General features: G+C 42.5%; 1 protein-coding gene across 8 annotated transcripts in view; it reads right to left on the bottom strand.

Moving 5' to 3' along the window:
- LOC310874999 (protein sidekick-2-like) overlaps positions 1 to 21350 on the bottom strand; it is a 503627-nt gene that overhangs the window by 61287 nt on the left and 420990 nt on the right. For all 8 annotated transcript variants that reach the window (XM_083787997.1, XM_083788001.1, XM_083787998.1 and 5 more), the window contains exons 20-25: positions 16945 to 17043; positions 15579 to 15770; positions 8726 to 8847; positions 7323 to 7432; positions 6084 to 6234; positions 4976 to 5216 (exon numbers count right to left, since the gene is read on the bottom strand). In XM_083787997.1, the coding sequence (XP_083644123.1) occupies positions 4976 to 5216; positions 6084 to 6234; positions 7323 to 7432; positions 8726 to 8847; positions 15579 to 15770; positions 16945 to 17043 (915 nt within the window). The remainder of the gene's footprint in view (positions 1 to 4975; positions 5217 to 6083; positions 6235 to 7322; positions 7433 to 8725; positions 8848 to 15578; positions 15771 to 16944; positions 17044 to 21350) is intronic.

The raw sequence follows: 21350 nt of genomic DNA, 5'->3' as shown, positions 1-21350 counted from the left end.
CGAAAAATGGGTTTCCCTTGTGTGTGCATGTCGTGTGTGCGTGTAATGATGTGTGCACCGTGCACATGGTATCTCCGGAGAACCTGGTGAACCATTGAGGCCTAAATAGAATATCGTTGCTGGGGCAAAAATCTCCATATTTAAACAATCTCCATATTTAAACTTTTTTGTAAATGAACGCCCTACTTGATTATATTAATTACAGCATCACACACACAACTAAGTAGCACAACTGTATTATCTACAATGTTAAAACGCTGTCGTGGTTGTGACAGCTAGTGAATCTGCAATTTTTCAATATATTGGATTATTATTGAATCCTGAAGAGTAAGTTTCATACGAGGGTTCCACGCGACAGACACTAGGCAGACAGAGAACAGAGTAACAGTTTCATATGAGGGTTCCACGCGACAGAGACACTAGGTAGACAGAGAGTAACAGTTTCATATGAGGGTTCCACACGACAGAGACACTAGGCAGACAGAGAACAGAGTAACAGTTTCATACGAGGGTTCCACGCGACAGAGACACTAGGTAGACAGAGAACAGTTTCATATGAGGGTTCCACGCAACAGAGACACTAGGCAGACAGAGAACAGAGTAACAGTTTCATACGAGGGTTCCACGCGACAGAGACACTAGGCAGACAGAGAACAGAGCAGCTCTCTTCCTTGGCACTCATCCCTGGACATAATGCCCTGATTCCCAAGAATTTGCTGCAGTGAGGGGAAACCAAAGAAAAAAGAAAAGGGAAGGAATTCGCCATTCAGGCCCATGTGTTCCCAATTTCCTACGACTCCTTTCCCTCAAATTGCTCCGTTCCTCCGAAGGTCTGGTAACCAAAGTGAGAGCACAAGAGAGGACGAAAGAGGAGAAGAGAAGAGCACACAGACGAGAAAAAACTACAGGGGGGGAGAGAGAGAGATAGAGAGGGAGGGAGAGAAAAGGTTTTCTGTACAAGCACTATTCATGTTCCCATTCTGACAGCAAACACTCAGAGAATAGCCAAGCTTGCCATTTTAAATGTGCATTTATATAGCGCCTTTGGGCGCTTTACAATGTGCATTAATAATAATAATAAAACTTTATTTGTATAGCACCTTTCATGACATGAAATGCAGCTCAAAGTGCTTTACAGAACAATGGAGAATAAAAGAAAAGCAAGGCAAAAACATTAAAAAACAAGCAGTAATGCAATACAGTGAGGACATGAATAACAAAAATTAAAAAATTAAAGATCAATTAAAAGCAATGTTGTAGAAGTGGGTCTTGAGCTGAGCTTTAAAAATGTCTACAGAGGCTGCCTGGCGAAGGTACAGTGGGAGCTTGTTCCATGCCGACGGCCCGTAGAAGCAAAAAGCTGCTTCCCCGTATTTTTTTGTTGCCATTTTTTTAGGCAAAGCGAACAGGCCAGCAGTGGAAGACCTTAGGGGGCGGTTTGGGACATATTTAGGCAGGCAGTCATGTAGGTAGGAAGGTGCGAGACCATTGAGAGCTTTATATAGACAAGTAAAATAATTTTAAAATCAATCCTAAAAACAACCGGAAGCCAGTGCAGTGATGCTAAAACTGGAGTAATATGTTCTCTCATCTTAGTTCTAGTTAAAACTCTGGCTGCTGCATTTTGGACAAGTTGTAATCTGTCAGTTGTTTTCTTAGGCAGTCAGAAATGAAGCGCCAGCATATCGATCCATTCATCACCACGGAGAGCGCCTTGGATTAGGAGATACGAGTCATTCTTTCTGCCGCGCTAACATGGGAGTCAATGACAAGCTAATTATTGCACTGAGCGTTAGCATATGGAAAGCGAAAAGCGAAATGCCAAAAAAAAAAATAGGAAAAATTCTGAATATTCTTATCTCGCCCCGCGTCGCTGGGCCGTCGCTAGGACGTCCACAGACGTCGTAGGCACTACTATTTCGGGATCCTTATGACAGTCTCACACGTCGTACGAACTGAAACGGTTAAACAAGGCAAGGTTAAGCTTGTTATCACATTTTTGGGGGCTGTGATGCCTGTGAGGTACAGTAACCAAACAGCATTCTCTCTCCAGACCACTCCTTGTGTTGGACACTCTATTTGAAATAACAGTAGAAATGTTGTGAACCTCAACCTGTGCAGTGATTGAAACGCCAGGCTTTCTAGAAGCATTCACCCATTGACACAGATGGCCGAGGAAACCATGCAAGGCACCATCCTGCTCATCAGGATCAGTTAGGGGTTCAGTGTCTTGCTCAAGGACACTTTGACGACACTAACTCTTGGGGGGAGCCCGGGATCGAACCTTCCGTTTTCCCATGAAGCGGCCGTTCTATGCTCCTGAGCCACTGCCACCAAAGAGATTTGGTGTACAGGTAAAAAAACGGGCGGACCTAGTATAGAGCCCAGGGGGACCCCTGAGGGACCAAAGTATGTAGGATTTTAAGCAGCTAAAGAACAGCCCTGGCCTTGATCACAGGCTTTACATTATATGGGGCTTTCACATGAATGTCGGGCAGAAACCTCTTATCTCCATGTTCTAAGTTTTCGTGTTTTTTTCCGTAAATGAACGCCTTCCACGATCATACTACAGCGTCACACAAACGCATCAAAAGTTGCAGATCCGCAAGCTCGAAATGCGGTGTGAAGCGCGAAGCAACGAGCTTTGAGCTTGCAGATCTGCTACTTTTGATGCTTTTGAATCTCAATCCTGAAAATTAAACAGTTTTGGACGTATGAGGTTTCATACGAGAGGCGATGACAGGGATAGAGTGGTGCGAGTGTGGGATTAGTGATGACGGAGCGCTGCCAGCTGTTGAACGCATGGAATCTGGGCACTGCTCGCTGCAGCCTGATGTGCCATCAGAGCAGCTGCAGGCCAGCGGAATCTAGGCTAGAGTTCAAATGATTTTTAAATGGGCGTTCTGCACCGTTGAATAACCTGGCACTAACCTCACCACCCTAGCATAACACACACCGATGTGTTATGCCAGGTGTACCACTATTTGCCAGCTGTAGGCTGCTATATGCCAGCATTTAACTATAATGGCTCAGGAGGTAGCTACTCTGGAATAACGGAGGGTTGCGGGTTACGCGTCACCCTAACTGCTCCTGATGAGCATGTTAGTGCCTTGTATTTTGTATGGTATTATTTAGCTCTGCACTGCATGAAAAGGGGGATAAACGTAACCTCGGCCCCAGGCTTACTCATCTGCGAAGAGAAAAGCCTGGTCACAACCTAAGGCAGAGACGCTAGGTGGCAGTTAACTATGGAATCGAGCATTTCCCGTCAGTTAGTGTGTCGGGCACCACATGGTGCCCAGGTCTCGTGACATCATTTGACGTCATCAGGGATGGATATACTGGAGACCCTGATGTCATAGTAAATGCGACCTGCTGTCGCAGTTAATCCCATATACAGTATGGAGATCCCTGATGTCATCACTATTGGCCAGCAACTCTACATCTGACCTCAAACCTCAAACCCTTAGATCTCCATATATGGATATATTTTAGAACCTGTTCTGACATTCCATAATTATGTTGATCCTTCCCCATCCATCCTTCCTCTTCGATGTCTCCCTTTTGACTTATATCTGTCCATTCAAATTTCAAACTCTAGACGGGCGTGCCCCAAAGTTATTAGTGCAGCTAATAATAACTAGTTTTTAAAATTAAGGGCCGGCCCTACCTGGGCCCGGTTTGACCCGGCCAGCATTGTGCATGATGATGCTATTCATGTGTGACGTGCTTTTCTGCCTTTCTGGGTGTTGGATGGAGTGAGGTGAGGCCAGGTGGATTTGTGTTTGAGTGGATTATGGAAATGCAGGAATTTAATCGTGCAGTCCTTTGAGCAGTTCAGACAGATTACTGTCCAAAAAAATATAACATATAGGATTAACCCCCCGAATTGGATTCAGTTTGTGCGAGAAGTGAACGGAGTTGGATGGCGTTTGTGTGTGTGTGTGTGTGTGTGTGTGTGTGTGTACAATGTAAAATGTGTGTGTGTGTGTGTGTGTGTGTGTGTGTGTGTGTGTGTGTGTGTGCGCGCGTGCATGCGTGCGTGCGTGTGTGTGTGTGAGAGACGTGTCCGTACATGCCTCTGTGTACAGTAACGGTGTCTTGATACTGTAGCTCAGTGGTGCATGGAAATTAAATGATTACATGTACTCGAGTACTGTTGTTGTACATTCTTCGGGTGCTTTTACTTTAGTGGAGTATTTACGATTTTCAATACGTTTACTTCTACTCCACTACATCTCGGAGGCAAATATTGTAGTTTTACTCCACTACAATTATTTGAAAACTAACACCACTGGTGTCTGTACACTGTAGGTCTCTCTAAAAACTATCGACCAGACAATTCAGAACACTGCTGCTCAGGATCCATATCACTTCAGTTCTCACATCTTACACTGACTGGTGCCAAAATAATTTATTTCAAAATATTTGTTTATGAAGCGTTGAAGGATTTAGGGCCAAAACAACATTTCTCATTTTGGTTCTGATATCATGAACCACATAGTCTCAAGTCATCTGGGAGAGTTCTGCTTTCAAACTCCCAGAAAACTGCAGGTCTGTCAAAAGTCTCTGTTCTCTTATGTTTCTGTGTGTTAAATACTAGGTGTTTCCTATTAACGTTTTACTTTTTTTACTGAAGGCTATTATTTTTTTGTATATAAAGCATCAACTGATAGTAAAAAAAAAGGTAATAATTTAACCAAAGAGCAAGAAATGTTGTTTTCTCTCGGAAAAGACAGACGTTATCAACTGTAACTCAATACATGATAAACGTCATATCACAGTTTATTTTTGGACCAACCTATGTTTCTATGTCAGACCTACTGTACAAGCTCGTAGCGCGCCACTCGGTGGCGCGCTATGAGCTTGTAGATCTGCTATTTTTCAATAGCTAAAGCATAACATGATGCCAACACCAAAAGGGGTTCCCGCCCCAAAATGGGTTAAAGTGGACGTAAGTCAACGTTTCTCTCACCAGACTCCCGGGTCCATCCTCGGACCGGCTGGCTCCAGGGCCCCGTGCCGATGCCGTTGATGGCCTGCACCTTGACCTCGTACTCGGTCCACTCCTCCAAGTCCTCGATGGTGAACTCCCTCTCCAGGCGGTCGGCGATCACGTGGGTCAGCGCCCCGCGGCCCTGGGCGCTGCTGCGCGAGTACTGGACCCGGTAGCCCACCAGCTCCGGGTTCCCGTTGTACTCCCACTCCGGCAGAGGCTGAAGCGGGACAAATGGCACACAGAGAGGAGAAGCATGACCGATCGTGTTTTCCGGCTTGGATCAATGGAACTATAATGTTATGTAGGATACTTCCTATCTTATCAGTACCGCAATGAAGATTCATTCTTCAAGGTCTTTAAGTATTAAAAAGAAATATATATATATATATATATATTCTTTTTATATTCATGTTATATTAAAATCTTACTTTGTTTCCAATTATGTGGGCTACCTCGAGGGGTCCCCAGACCACACTTTGAGAACCACTGCCTCAGGACAAGGAAGCTTTTCTGTATGCTAATAGCCGCTGGTGATAATTAACATTTAAGCTCCAAGGCCATTAAAACTCTGGTGTATATTTACGTGTGTGTGTGTGTATGTGTGTATTGTGTGTGTGTGTGTGTGTGTGTGTGTGTGTGTGTGTGTGTGTGTGTGTGTGTGTGTGTGCGTGCGTGCGTGCGTGTGTGCTTGCCTGTGCGTGTGTGTGAGAGAGACCAGGACTTGGCGGGCTGGTCTCATTAGTGGTACGCAGGGTGAGGCTAGTGGGAGATACTTTACCACCAACGTAGCCAGAGACTGCATGGTCTCACTGGCAATACGCAGGGTGACGTTAGCACTGCAGGGTTTACTTACTGACCAAACGTAGCCAGAGGCTAGTCTCACTAGCGGTGGGTACTTACCACCCATCGTAGCCAGAGGCTGGTCTCACTAGTGGTGGGTACTTACCACCCATCGTAGCCAGAGGCTGGTCTCACTAGTGGTGGGTACTTACCACCCATCGTAGCCAGAGGCTGGTCTCACTAGTGGTGGGTACTTACCACCCATCGTAGCCAGAGGCTGGTCTCACTAGTGGTGGGTACTTACCACCCATCGTAGCCAGAGGCTGGTCTCACTGGCGGTACGCAGGGTGACGTTAGCGGGGGCCATGTCTGGAGGAGCCTGCAGGGTCTGGATCTTCCTGGAGGGCTGGCTGGGAGGACTGGTGCCCACGATGTTCACCTGACGCATGCGGAGCCTGATGGGCAGGTGTTTACATTAGTGTTCTTTTCACTCACTCACTCATTCATTTTTAGCAGACAGCGACAAAATATGATACTATGGGGTTCTTCGCCAAAAGTAACGTAATAATGTCCACCTGTTTTTGCATGAGAATGTTCACCTATTATGAATAATGACGCTCAAATGTTATTGACATATACAGAAAGCCATGCATTTGTATGCGGACACAGAAGAAAGTAATGCGTTGAGAGAAGTCGAGTGACAGACATTGGTTACTTTCCAGAGACAGATGAGAATAACTGATTATGTGGTTCGTTGGTTGGGATATAATATATAATAGTGAGGTAATCCTAATCATAATAGTCTGTGTATTATTTCCCCAGACAGTGGTGCTGCTCGCCAAAAATAAATGAAAGATAATGAAATGTATCCCGTGACATGTAATGATGACAGCCATGCACTCCCTAGAACTCACTGCAGGTGATCTAATCCTACCTGTTGTCTGTTGCTACAGTATGCCTGTTATTATGATCTACAACAGTCTTAATCACTTACTGTAGACCCTATCGCTGTTGTTGGGCAGAAACCTTCATTGTTTCTCTATTAAGCGTCTGTTCTTCCTGCATATGCATGTGTTCACCATCCATCTGTGTGCCTGCCTACAGAATGTGCGTGTTAGTGTGTGAGACTCTCTAACTGTCTAAAGTACTGTAGTACCAAAGTCCCACTAGCCCTGGGTCACAGCGTTATGTTTTGTATTGGAAATCCCCATAAAGTATATAGATCGTGTTTATTTTTGGAACTGTGGAACAAAAACAATCAAACAGTTTGAGTTACATTTGAGTCTGTGTTTGGAGAAGAAAAAAAAAAGATATATTTGATAAATTAGTACTTTTTTACCGTCAGTTGATGCTTTATATCAATATGAGTAAAATTGCCAGGGTGATCATTTTCAATTTATTTCTGGAACACAGTTCTTATTCTTACACGATGCGATCTAAGATTCCCCTTAGATCTAATAAAATTGGATCCAATACAAAAACATGTGTCCCTCTAGTGGCAGTGAGGTCATACGCCGGTGTAACTGGTGTGTGATGTCATCACCTGTAGAAGGTGTACGGGTTGAGTCCTGGGACCTCCATGGAGCGTGCCTCAGGCTCGTTGGACAACTGGTGGACTGTCACCCAGTCCTCACTGTCTCCGATAGTCCCCACCTGGGAACCATACAAACACAAAGTAAAGTAAAAAACATCAGCTTAAAGGTACTTTAGGGTAAGTGATTTTCTTTGGTTGAGATAATAGTACTCATTGATATAGAGTGTTTGTTCAGTAACAGGCATATATCCATGTCTCTCCAGCTCTTTAGAAAAAACATTTTCAGGTCAGGATAGGCTCAAACAAACTTATTCAAGTCATGCCGTTTTAGTTTGAGATGAGATTCCCCATACTAGACAGTGAGGCTGCCTAGCACTCGCGTGACTGAAGTAAAGTGTGACAGAAGTAGCATGTGCTTAAATTGATATTTAGAAAATGTTTCTGATGTAAAAAATAAATCTGAGATGATGGAATGATGATGGATGATGATGGCCATGGGAGGGGAACCTTCTGAAAGCTTCATGGGCAAAGATAATCAACTTCAAAATGACCTCTCAGTCATGCGAGTGCTCGAGGGGGTAACACAGGTAACACGACAACTCACCCCGTTTCTGTTTTCCTCCTAGAATTCTCCCCAGTGAGGGGTGGGAGAGGCTGGACAGCAGACGGCTGGACTTTGAATTTCTCTAACTATAAACTTTCATGACAGCAGACAGCCTAAGTACAAATATAATTTATGAAAAGCTACTACAGTGAAGTCTGTTCACAGAAGTTGTTGTAGGATATGTGGGGATTATCTGAGGAGGTACCATTTGAGTGGGCAAAACCTTACATATACTAAATAATACTAAATTGTTTATAGGGTCAATATAAGTAAAATAATATAGCCTTTCCACAGGAGTATCTTTTTATATTTTTCCAAAAAGAATACAAACAGCCAATAGCATATTACAAAGTTATCCCCCTCACTGGGGAATATTCCGGGAGGAAAAACGGGCAAGCACCGGGGTGAGTTGTCCAGTATTCCTCGAGGGCGGCCAAAGACACAAAAGTAGAAGCTCAAACAAGCTCAAAACGCTTCTGCTGCTTTTGAATTTGAATGCTGAAAAGTAACGGTTTTGGACATATAAGGCTTCCCCCACACGACACAGATGATTTGTTTTACAAAGCAGACTTAGCACATTTAAACCCGGTGTAACCTATAGGTTGTTTTACCTTTCATGCAGGGAGCTACCTCTGTGTCTCATACACTTCTGTGTCTCATATAGCAACATCCTTTATTTTATATATTAAATATAAGAATGTTAAGGTTTTCAGAAAACGTTGCTTTTAGAATCGGCCTCAGCACATGACTGATCAAATCAGAGCTAAAATGTTGTCCTTCGCTGGGGTAGAAAAAAGTGTCTCCTTACCTGAGCTTCCACCTGCCAGCGGGAGATGGAGGTCTTGCCATCGTAACCGGGTTTGAACTGCAGGGTGACGGAGCGGGGGCCGATGTTGGAGATGGCTATGTTGGTGGGGGGTCCGGGAAGCTCTGTCAATACACAGCACAGAGAAAAGACTATGTTGGTGGGGGGGCCGCGAAGCTCTGTCAATACACAGCACAGAGAAAAGACTATGTTGGTGGGGGGGCCGCGAAGCTCTGTCAATACACAGCACAGAGAAAAGACTATGTTGGTGGGGGGGCCGCGAAGCTCTGTCAATACACAGCACAGAGAAAAGACTATGTTGGTGGGGGGGCCGCGAAGCTCTGTCAATACACAGCACAGAGAAAAGACTATGTTGGTGGGGGGGCCGCGAAGCTCTGTCAATACACAGCACAGAGAAAAGAGTACCAGTGCAAGCGTTATTCAAAAAGAAAATCGAAGATGATTTTATAAGGTAATTGATTCGTAATCAAGCCCGATTTTGGGGCATGTTATAGTCAAAACGGGGGAAAAACAAGAAAAAACTAAAACCAAAATGGAAAGAGCTGATCTACAAGCGTACATCGCAATGTCCGCATCACAATGCAACTGTTGTGAGCATGTGGATCAGCTTTCAATATTTTTGCATGACACTGTTGTGTGACAGGGGAAGTATACAATGCTTGGTTATTAGTGGTTATTATATGTGTTGACGACAAACACAGTATCTAAAGAAACAACACAAGTTCTTCTGGATTACTCGATTAATCAAATTAAATAGATCGATAGAATAATCACCAAGATAATTAATAATTGATAGCTGCAGCCCGAGAAACGAGTAAAAACATAGATATGAAAGTACAACAAATAGTGTTGTGCTCAGTTCAATGCACATTGCCTCTGAAGCACTTGACAGCCTACTAGCACTGTACTGTACTGTATGTGTGCCACGGCCCACGGATATGAAATATGTAGACATACACAGACATCTAAGAGAATCTTGTACTGATTTGTGTCTTCTCAATGCCACAGGGGGCGAGACGGTAACAAAAAGCCTTGTAACTTTCTGCTGCAGTACAAACTTTTTACATTTGCCCTCACATCACAGGGGAGGGAGGGGAGTAGAAGTAGCAATACTACAATGAAATGTTCTGCTCCAAGTACAAGTCCCATATTCAAAATGTTACTTGAGTAGAAAGTACAAAAGTATTGTCATCAAAATATTCTTAATGTAGGCTACCAAAGCAGTACATTTTTAATATTTTGTAATGATGATGAAAAACTGCAAACTAGTAACTGAAACGAGACATTGTAACGGAGTAAAAAGAACAATATTTGTCTCTGAGATGCAGTGGATATATTATAAGTATTATAAAATTGACACAATACTTGAGAAAAAGTACTTTGTTAGTTTCCCACCACAGAGTACAACTTTTTAGCATTTCTCCCCGCACACACTTTGATTCATTTGTGTGTTAGAGGCTGCCCACAGCGCTCTCTTGTGGCCACACAGATTCTGCGCGAGCAAGGAGCCAACCAGTGAACCTGAATTCCCTCTCCTCTCTCTCCCTCGTGCTCTGAAACTCCAGCTATAAGACTGCGGAGGCAGATTAGATTGTGGGTGGGAGGGAGAGGGAGAGAGAGAGAGAGAGAGAGAGAGAGAGAGAGAGAGAGAGAGAGAGAGAGAGAGAGATACTTTACACACAATACCCAGGCAGCACCAGACAACACTATGAATGTCAATTACATTGCCGTTATCTAGAGATATGATTCCACCTGATATCCCCTACTGTTTATATTTTTAGCTGAGCCAACAATGAGAATGGATTATTATTATTATTCCTCCGTCAACACTATTGGGGGAAGCAGATCGGCACCGCCGGCTGGAATCCTTGAATGCCCAACAACTTTCTTTTTGTTATTATTATAAACAAATAAATAGTGAAAATAGCTTTTCTGCAGAGCTTGCAGAACCGCTCTTTGCACCACTTTGACACTCTTGTATGATAAAGTAAAGTATACATTATGTAAATAAAAACATCAAAAGTTGACATTTGGAGATACAAGGTTTGTGTCCAAAGAGATAAGAAAGCAATTACAGAAGGCAGTGTATAGGCAATAGGCATGCATGTGTGCACTTGTTTGCAGGTATACCTGTGAATTGTACACAAGTATGTAGAGAGAAAAATAAATCTTCATGTTGTGTTCATTTTCCACAGGGCAGGCATTCCATTCACCTCTGTGTATAGCCATAGCAGTGCAGAGGATAGTGCCTCTTCTGTTTATGTAGCATGATGTACAGTTATAAGTACACCCCCTGGACATGATGCTAGTATGTCACAGGGACTTACCCCAATGTTGTATAGTCTTTGGTATGACCTGGCCAGGGATTGACAGTGGCCCGGGGTGCACACTCTAACCACAAGGCCACCGAGCTGTTGTTATGTCACAAGATTAGGGGTTAAGTGTCTCGTTCAGGGACACATCAACACGTTAACATGGGCGGACTGGGAGGCCTTGTGACCTTCTGATAACCAGAGTCTATCAGGGCTGGCTGGTATATATAGGCCACATAGGCCATGGCCTAGGGCGGCAGATTGCCTAGGGCGGCAGTTATGGCCCCCAAAAAATGGGGGCCATGTTCATTTTTCAGCTTTTACACATTATGAAACTACAGAATGGAAGCTTTCATATATGATGACCCTTTGAAACTTGTTGAACCAGAAAACCCAAAGTAGAAAAATTGCTCTGAAAAGATTTCAGGGCGCCGCGAAAAATCCGGCCTAGGGCGCCAAATTGCTCAGGGCCAGGCCTGGACTCTATGCCTGTCTATGCACTAGCCAAGCTACGGCCGATGCTCTTTGACAGGGAACCCAACATTTTGACAAAAGAGGAAAACATCCACGGCACTCTTCTGGACAACCCACACGTAGCAGTACACCAGCTTTCACCAGGGCTTGGTTTACGGGTGCATTCACACCAGTATGTTTTACGAAAAAAAAGAGAATCCTCCTGCGTATTGTCGGAAAGTGCACTTCGTTTTGGCAGGTGTGATAGGCTCATTTGAATTCTGGTGCGGATCAAACAAACGCATTCTAGATTGCCAAAAAACGGTGGTCTCACTTTTCTTCCAAGCACACCAGAGGGCAAATCACAGCATAGGTGTGAATGCAATCGCATCAAATATAGGGGATGAACCAAATAATGTGCCATTGTGAGCTGAAGAAGTTGGTATTTGGCACACGAGGAGGAAGGAGAAGGCATTATTACGCAGCATAAAGATGTCCTGTGGGCAGACAAAGCCCTTATCTCAATATGGCCAGACGATCACATTTATAAAATGCTGAAGGTTACATTAAAAAACACTGCAGTGAGTGTACAGGATATTTAGCAAGAGAATGGAGGCGATTTGGTTCAAATGCACATTTGCACAAAATGTCGCGTTGTAGAGTTTGCGCTCACAGTGGCCTACAGACCTGCATGGACCAGGAATTCTGACAGCTCCGCTGATCTGGAGTCAGATAAAAGTGCTTTGTTTGTGTAGACACTAGACAGTAGGCTACTCATATTAACCTACCAGGTTTATATAGGCTAGCAGCTACTTTACAAAACAAGTTGGTAAAGTTGTAGCGATCTGCTATTGCGCACGCACGCACGCACGCACGCACACACACACACACAAAGTAAAGTCCAGTCTCCGACACACATCCTGCATCCACGTTACCCTCACTTTACGTCCTAACTATTACTCAATGTATACACCATAGATTTCACTGTGTAGTTTATGCATTGAACACCTTACTAAAGTTACCTGCTGCGGTTGACAAAACACAGTGTGAACGCAAACGCAGGTAATTAAAACTGCAAGAATGATGCAACTTCGCCCCCAATCGCACCAAGTCTATCAATTACAGGTGTGAATGCGAACTTAGGCTATACTTTGTTCCGCATGGGTGTCACTCACACAGACACACGCTGAAAATAGCCAATCAACAAGCTGTAGATCACAGCTTGTCAAGGTGCCACACTGTCAGCTTATAGATTGTCGGCGCACGCCTCTCGCGTACAGATAAGTATAAATCAGGTAGAACAGAACAGATTGTGGGGGGAAGGCCTGACTTTCCCCCAGTTTTAGCCTAAAACGCGTCTCCTCGTCCATACTAATGAAATCCAAGTGCCTCCGTCGTAAAAATAATACGTGTCTCCGTCGTAAAAATACAACCCCCAGCACAATCTAAATCATTTGCGTGCTCACCCGCCCGGCGATACATTTAGCTATCGTCTCTCTGTCGGGTGGAAACCTCCACCCAAAACAAATTCAAATTCAAAAACATAAAAAGAAACGGATCCACAAGCTCAAAACGCGCTGCTTTGCGTTTTTTTGCGCCGGAGTAAAGAAATATGGACATACGAGGTTTCTGTCCGACAGCTACGATATGGTTAAGTAGTTCTCCAGGGGGGGTTTAGAGTTACGGGCGCACCAGGTGCTATCTTTACACGTACAGTAAAGTGCAAAGTAATCACCATTTGGGGGCCTATAACGGCTGCTCCATGGTCCCCAGCACTCCAATATAACAGTCATTACATTTGACAGCTCTCTCAGACGTATCGGGGAGTCGGGGAGCGCCATATAGCACCCAGCGCCAACGTAATTGATTGCGGCTATTGTAATTCTATTATGAAATTTAGTGGTCTTTTAATGGGCGACCGTAAAAAAAAATGGAAATTATCTCGCGGATGACGGGGAATGGGGGGGGGGGGGGGTGGGAGACTTTATTAATTTATTTTTGTCTGAAATGTTATGTCGGGTCCAATTCGCAGTGGTGGAAAAAAAGTGTTACCATTTTACAAGTGTAAAGTAATGTAAAGTAAAGTATTCAAATTGTACTTACATTTAGTATTGAATTCATGAAGATTTATTATATTCTTTTATAATAATAATAATATATTTTTTTGGTCGTATTCCTATTAAAGCCAATAATTTGATGACTGGCATCATCCAATGGCTTTGTGGTCCCATTCACAAGTTTTCAAATGTATAACAATCAATAGCAGATCGGCTGTACTGTATATAGGGCTGAAGTGGTTATTGTAAGTGTGCGTGCGTGCGTGCGCGCCTGCGTGCGTGCCTGCGTGCGTGCCTGCGTGCATGCATGCATGCGTGCGTACGTTCATTAGCTGGTGTAGTGGCGTGTGCTTTATGATGCTGATGCAGGTGGTGGCGGGCTGGGGGGTTTCATTGCGTCTGGCGCCAGATGACACAAGGCGTGCTCAGTCGGCCTGCTAAGACGTTTAAAAAATCTAAATATTATGGTTCGCTGTGAGAGCTATACGCCATTACTGGTGCTCCGTAATATCTACCTCCCCACCCAGAAGACAAGCAGTCATCAATATGTCCGTATACAGGGACAATAATGTGTCTGTGACAAAGACTTGGCCTTGTCTGTGGCATTTTAATTTTTTATTTCATTTTTCCTGGCCGCGCCAATGTGCCGAGGTGTCTCTGAGCAAAGCAGACAGTGAACTCCCCCACTCTCCGCGTTCAATTGAGAAGCTCTCTGCTGAGCGACGGCTGAAAACTGTAATTGCCCGGTGGGATGAAATAGGCGTGATTATTGTAATCTGTCCATTTCATGCTCAACGACAAAATAACTTACAGCAATGTCCAATTGGGGGCGGATTGCTGTCAGGAATGCTCAGTGAAGGACAGTAGCTTATTTTGTATTTATTTCTATCCCTTTTTTAACCCAGTGTCAATAATGTAATCCTGGGCGCTACACTCCCTCTGCCAACCTGGGGAGAGCAACGGACTGACCTCATGCTTCCTTCCTCAATGCAATCCAATAAAAGCCACTTATTTTTAGTTGGTTATTCCAAACAGTTCCTTTCCCCTCCATCAGGCGCCCCAGCTGGCCAGGAGGAGGCAGTTTAGAGACCAGGATTACTGCATGTTTTTGTGAGGTATGCCTATTGCCTACCCTAGATGACATGGGGACTGGGGAGAACATGCAAACTCCACAGAGAAAGGCCCTTTTGCCAACCCCACCTAGGGGTATGGGCACTGATGACACAGAGGAGAGAACACACCCCAGTGCCCACACTGGGAATCGAACCCAGGACCTTCTATCTGTGAGGCGACAGCCTGAGCTGCCTGACAGTCGTACTTCACCTAAGTAAAAACATTTTACTTAAAAAAGTACTTTAATTGAGTATTTGTGTTTGTTGATTGTAAGTAATATTTTACTAAGAGTGGGTTCAGTACTTTGTCACCCACTGCTCTATCACTGCAGGGTTTAGATTAGCCAGCGATGCAGATCTAAATGGATTGAGTGGCTGAAACCGCCACGTCTCTAATGAGGCGACGGTGGGAGCCTTTCTGCTGAGCACCTGATGTTGAAAAATGACCCGCTGCCGCAAACTTTTCTGCCTAATTAGTTCAAAATATGTTTTTTTTTACATTTTAGCCTGTGGGGAGGGATAATTCGTTCTGTGATTTGCATTCGCTGCACGGCCTTTTCTTTCTTTCTTCTTTGAGCGATTGTTCAATAACATGTGCCTGTGGGAGGCAGTGGGGCATAGCAGTGTTGATCCCAGCAGCAAGTTTGGATTTAGTTTAGTCATAGTATTTTGAATAAAACTTCAATTTGGTTTTAGTCATAATTTAGTCATCTGAAAGGATTTACTTTTAGTCGACTAAATCTACAGTTTCAATGAAATCAATAGATTTTGTAATCATGACAGCTATAGTGACAACACACAGATGTGTGTGGGGAGGAATCAATTGGTAAATTGGGGATAAATGGAACAACTACAAGCTAAACAGGATACAAGGTAGACCTGCATGTGCCAAAACACATACCTGGTGGGACGCCAGAAGAGATGGTGGAGGAGGACAGCTGCCCCTGACCCTTGGAGGTCATGCCCGCCACCTCGATGGTGTAGGTGGTCAGGGCGGTCAGGCCGGTCACACGGTACTCCAACGTCACGTTGGGAAGGTAGTGGGTCACCCTGGTGTTGGTCCGGTTGTACTCCTCCCACGAGATACGATACCCTGGAGGGGAGGGGAGGGGAGGGGAGAGGAGAGGAGAGGAGAGGAGAGGAGAGGAGAGGAGAGGAGAGGAGAGGAGAGGAGAGGAGAGGAGAGGAGAGGAGAGGAGAGGAGAGGAGAGGAGAGGAGAGGAGAGGAGAGGAGAGGAGAGGAGAGGAGAGGAGAGGAGAGGAGAGGAGAGGAGAGGAGAGGAGAGGAGAGGAGAGGAGAGGAGAGGAGAGGAGGTAGAATACACTATGAGAACATGACTGTCATACTCACTAGCCATTACCCCCTACATATTTTGGTGTACGCTAAATAGGGGACATTTATTATTATAATTGTTTAGTTGGAAGACAAAAAATATATATTCAATATTCAAAATAAATAATTAAGAATCACAAGGGCATGTAAAGACATAGATTAAATTGGATTACAGTATGTACATTTATTCATGCGCCCTACTTTTAAATACTATATAATACATAACAGTGAGAGCTGATCTGCGTGGTCCCGGAGTGCCGAGGGCCAAGCTAACAAAAAATTTAATTACCGTCATTACGTAAATCAAATAAAACGCATTAAATCTGGGCTATGATTACATTCCCTCAACCCACTCTCACCACTCAACCACTGTTCTCTCACCCTCTCAAAGTTAATGCAATTAACAGCTCCATATTGTTCCATCTCCACATGATGTGATTCCATTATGTTTCAGGTACCATTCCTCGTCACCTGATAAGTGATAATTATGAATGTTCCACACACACTTACTGCTGTTACATTTCACCATTTTAAGGATGTGAACATTTCTATTTTATTTTGAAGTCGTGCGAGTGATCTCAGAAAGATTGCACGGCCTTCAGCTGAGCAGTGCAGTACATAATCTCATGGATAACATATTTTGCAATTTCGTGCTTGAGAAAGCATTGAAAAAAAAACAAAAAAAAACAACAACTTAACATCACACCGCTTGTCGTGATTGTGTTAAAGGACAACTTTTTTTCAACCAAGGTTCATGTTTTAGGTTGTTATTAGAGAAAGTAAAAGATGAGTGATTTTAGCTGTTTTTGATAGGGGGCATTCGAGCATGGGGCAAAATGTGTATTTTTTTTACAAAACTTTATAGCGATTTAAGTTGAAGATGGATGGCTGGATGGATGAAGGATGGATGGATGGTGGGGAGAGGTTAGGTTACCTGTCAGAATGCCGTTCTTCTCGTTGGGCTCCCTCCAGCTGACCTTCAGCGAGGTGTCCAGGATGTCCGTGAAGCTCAGGTGACCCACAGCTCCGGGGGCTAAACGCAGGGATACACACATACAACAAACGGTCAAAGAAACATTGCTACACTCATACTGTATGTTCAATGCCGCTACTAAAGCCAGGGGGTTGGTTTGTAAAAATTAAATAAAAATAAATAAAATCACAGCAGGGAGAGGTTCTTAACCACTTATACGTTTTGTGGGGAAAGCTTTCGCTGACAATAGCCGATCGATAAAACTACACAATACAAATACGCTATAGAGAGCCCTGAGGGACTCTGGTCAACCATTTAGGGTTTAAGTGGTTAACACAATGAGTTCCGCCGCTTTTGGACGAAAGTGGTATGGCGCTTGGGTGCTGGTGATTTCAGGCTATTTCACTTCCACTATGACGCGTGTCCGCTTTTGGAATTCAGTACCTGTCAAAGGATTTTTTTGTTCCAAATGGCACCGTACGGGTCTGTAACTCAGAGAGTGTACAAAAGAAACCAAATGGACTCAGCTGCCCGGAAGTAGGAAGAGTTATTCTGTGTGCATATGAGCCCATTAGACAAGCCATTCCGCCGGCAGAGATGGAAGATGGAGGATTGGTAATAGTGTAGCGACGCCCGGTCGTAACTCGCTCTGCCAAAGTGAGCTACAGCTTTCTTGACGTGATAGCATGTTGTGCGCCAGCCTGGCATAGGTTCGATCCCGAGGCGCCGCACTCCAATAATATCTTAGGATCTTGGGCCTTAGATTGTTCCTGTCAGAGCCTACAACGAACTCCTAATAAGAGGCTGTAAGAGTTTCTAGGTTGCTGGTTGCTACTAGATCATTAGCAGCACATCTGTAGCAGCTAGGCTGCCTATGAATTATACATGATGTGGTGCCCTGTGTGGACCTCATACTGTGGGACACACAGCTCCTCTGTGCACCAAGGGAGTGACAGAGATGTGTGTGTGTCCATTTGGTTCTATTTGTACACTCTCCATTTGTACAGTGCCAAAAGCCCTTGAATATGATTAAGGATTACTGTCATTATGGTTATCGCACAACATACCTGTAACTTTTATAAGCCCTTTTATAATTCTTCCATGGGCCACAAGTGAGCGCCTCGCATGCCGCAAATGGCAAACTTTCAGGATTTAAAAAAAAATCACACCTGTGTGAACTGAGTGGTGCAACTCCCCTCTCCCCCCCTCCTCTCTCTCTCTCTCTCTCTCTCTCTCTCTCTCTCTCTGATCCGTCAGATTAGCTTTATTATGGATATCAATGAACCTAGACAGTCAGCAGTTGATTTGTGTCCAGCAGGTGGCAGCCATGTCACATACTTCTGTCGTTCCAATTTCACGCATGTGCACACCACTCGTGCTCTTGACTACTACTTGACTACACATGATACACACGGACATTCCTGGTTGTAGGAGTGGTTGCACCACTCAAAAATAGCAATTGTATATCTGCTATTTGATAATAGCAAACGTATAAAATATGGATAAAAGGGTTAAAATGATTGCGATTCTATATTATCACATTTTTCCTAGGACCACATGGAACAAGAGTTTGAAAAATGTTGCATAATTTGGATAAAAAAAAAATGGGGTAGCACTTTACAATAATGACCCGTTATAAAGCATTTATAAACGTTTATAAGCAGTTTGTAGACTATTAACAAATCATTATTAACCTGTTTGTTGACATTCGTAAATGATTATTAAAACCGTTATAACTATGGTTACAAATCATTTATAAGGTATTAGTAAGTAGTAAACTATTCATTAATAAGCCATTTATATACATCTGTAAATGATTATTAAATCATTTGTAATGACCCCATGATAAAGCATTTATAAACGTTTATAAGCAGTTTGTAGACTATTAACAAATCATTAACAACCTGCTTGTTTACATTTGTAAATGATTACTAAAACCTTTATAACAAATTTACAAATAATTTATAAAGTATTAGTAAGTAGTAAAACTATTCATGAATAAGCCATGTATAATACATCTGTAAATGATTATTAAATCATTTGTAACTGATGTTATATAATATATACAAGCTATTTGTATATTTGGGAAATGTGTTTGTTCATGTTTAACATATACTTTGTAAAACATTCCTAAAATATCTATAAATCCTTAGTACATGTTATTAAGTGGAGGAGGACAGTCATACTCGGATACGAGTGACCGCCGATGATGATGAAAGTGACGACAGTTCATCATTTACAACTGTCTGTTAATGTTTGTTCATGTTTAACATATGCTTTGTAAAACATTCCTAAAACATATATAAATCCTTAGTACATGTTATTAAGGTCCCTATAGTAAAGTGACGACAGTTCATAATTTACAACTGTCTGTTAATGTTTGTTCATGTTTAACATATGCTTTGTAAAACATTCCTAAAACATATATAAATCCTTAGTACATGTTATTAAGGTCCCTATAGTAAAGTGACGACAGTTCATAATTTACAACTGTCTGTTAATGTTTGTTCATGTTTAACATATGCTTTGTAAAACATTCCTAAAACGTATATAAATCCTTAGTACATGTTATTAAGGTCCCTATAGTAAAGTGACGACAGTTCATAATTTACAACTGTCTGTTAATGTTTGTTCATGTTTAACATATGCTTTGTAAAACATTCCTAAAACATATATAAATCCTTAGTACATGTTATTAAGGTCCCTATAGTAAAGTGACGACAGTTCATAATTTACAACTGTCTGTTAATGTTTGTTCATGTTTAACATATGCTTTGTAAAACATTCCTAAAACATATATAAATCCTTAGTACATGTTATTAAGGTCCCTATAGTAAAGTGACGACAGTTCATAATTTACAACGGTCTGTTAATGTTTGTTCATGTTTAACATATGCTTTGTAAAACATTCCTAAAACATATATAAATCCTTAGTACATGTTATTAAGGTCCCTATAGTAAAGTGACGACAGTTCATAATTTACAACTGTCTGTTAATGTTTGTTCATGTTTAACATATGCTTTGTAAAACATTCCTAAAACGTATATAAATCCTTAGTACATGTTATTAAGGTCCCTATAGTAAAGTGATGACAGTTCATCATTTACAACTGTCTGTTAATGTTTGTTCATGTTTAACCCTACATCATTTTATGTTGAAGATGTTGTGTTGCTTTGTGGGTAATCCTCAGTACAGAGGAACTCCATACTGAGGGTAAGATGGTCTCCTGTTTGCTCAGGCACAAACAAATTAATTACAAACATCTAAGCTTCATATAAGTGGCCAGATATGCACTCATGTTTACATAGTGTTATTCAGTAACATTTGTTTTTGTATGACATGGTATCATATGACATTGTTTATTCAATTGTTTGAAAAACGGTTAGCATGTTAGCTAGCTGTTAGCACAGCTGTTAGCTGTGCTGTGTAGCCTGTGTTACATGATAATTCACTGACACTCCATGTAAGTGAATTTTCAAAAACGAATGTTACTGAATAACACTATGTAAACATGAGTGCATATCTGGCCACTTATATGAAGCATAGATGTTTGTAATTAATTTGTTTGTGCCTGAGCAAACAGGAGACCATCTTACCCTCAGTATGGAGTTCCTCTGTACTGAGGATTACCCACAATGCAACACAACATCTTCAACATAAAATTATGTAGGGTTCATAATTTACAACTGTCTGTTAATGTTTGTTCATGTTTAACCCTACATAATTTTATGTTGAAGATGTTGTGTTGCATTGTGGGTAATCCTCAGTAGGCCAGAGGAACTCCATACTGAGGGTAAGATGGTCTCCTGTTTGCTCAGGCACAAACAAATTAATTACAAACATCTATGCTTCATATAAGTGGCCAGATATGCACTCATGTTTACATAGTGTTATTCAGTAACATTCGTTTTTGAGAATTCACTTACATGGAGTGTCAGTGAATTCTCATGTAACACAGGCTACACAGCACAGCTAACAGCTAGCTAACATGCTAACCGTTTTCCAAACAATTAAATAAACAATGTCATATGATACCATGTCATACAAAAACGAATGTTACTGAATAACACTATGTAAACATGAGTGCATATCTGGCCACTTATATGAAGCTTAGATGTTTGTAATTAATTTGTTTGTGCCTGAGCAAACAGGAGACCATCTTACCCTCAGTATGGAGTTCCTCTGTACTGAGGATTACCCACAATGCAACACAACATCTTCAACATAAAATGATGTAGGGTTAAACATGAACAAACACATTAACAGACAGTTGTAAATTATGAACTGTCGTCACTTTAATATAGGCACCTTAATAACATGTACTAAGGATTTATAGATATTTTAGGAATGTTTTACAAAGCATATG

This window comes from Protomyctophum parallelum (assembly GCF_964188405.1).
Source record: "Protomyctophum parallelum genome assembly, chromosome: 17".
NCBI classification, from domain to species: domain Eukaryota; kingdom Metazoa; phylum Chordata; class Actinopteri; order Myctophiformes; family Myctophidae; genus Protomyctophum; species Protomyctophum parallelum.
This window is presented reverse-complemented; position numbering and strand designations above follow the sequence as displayed.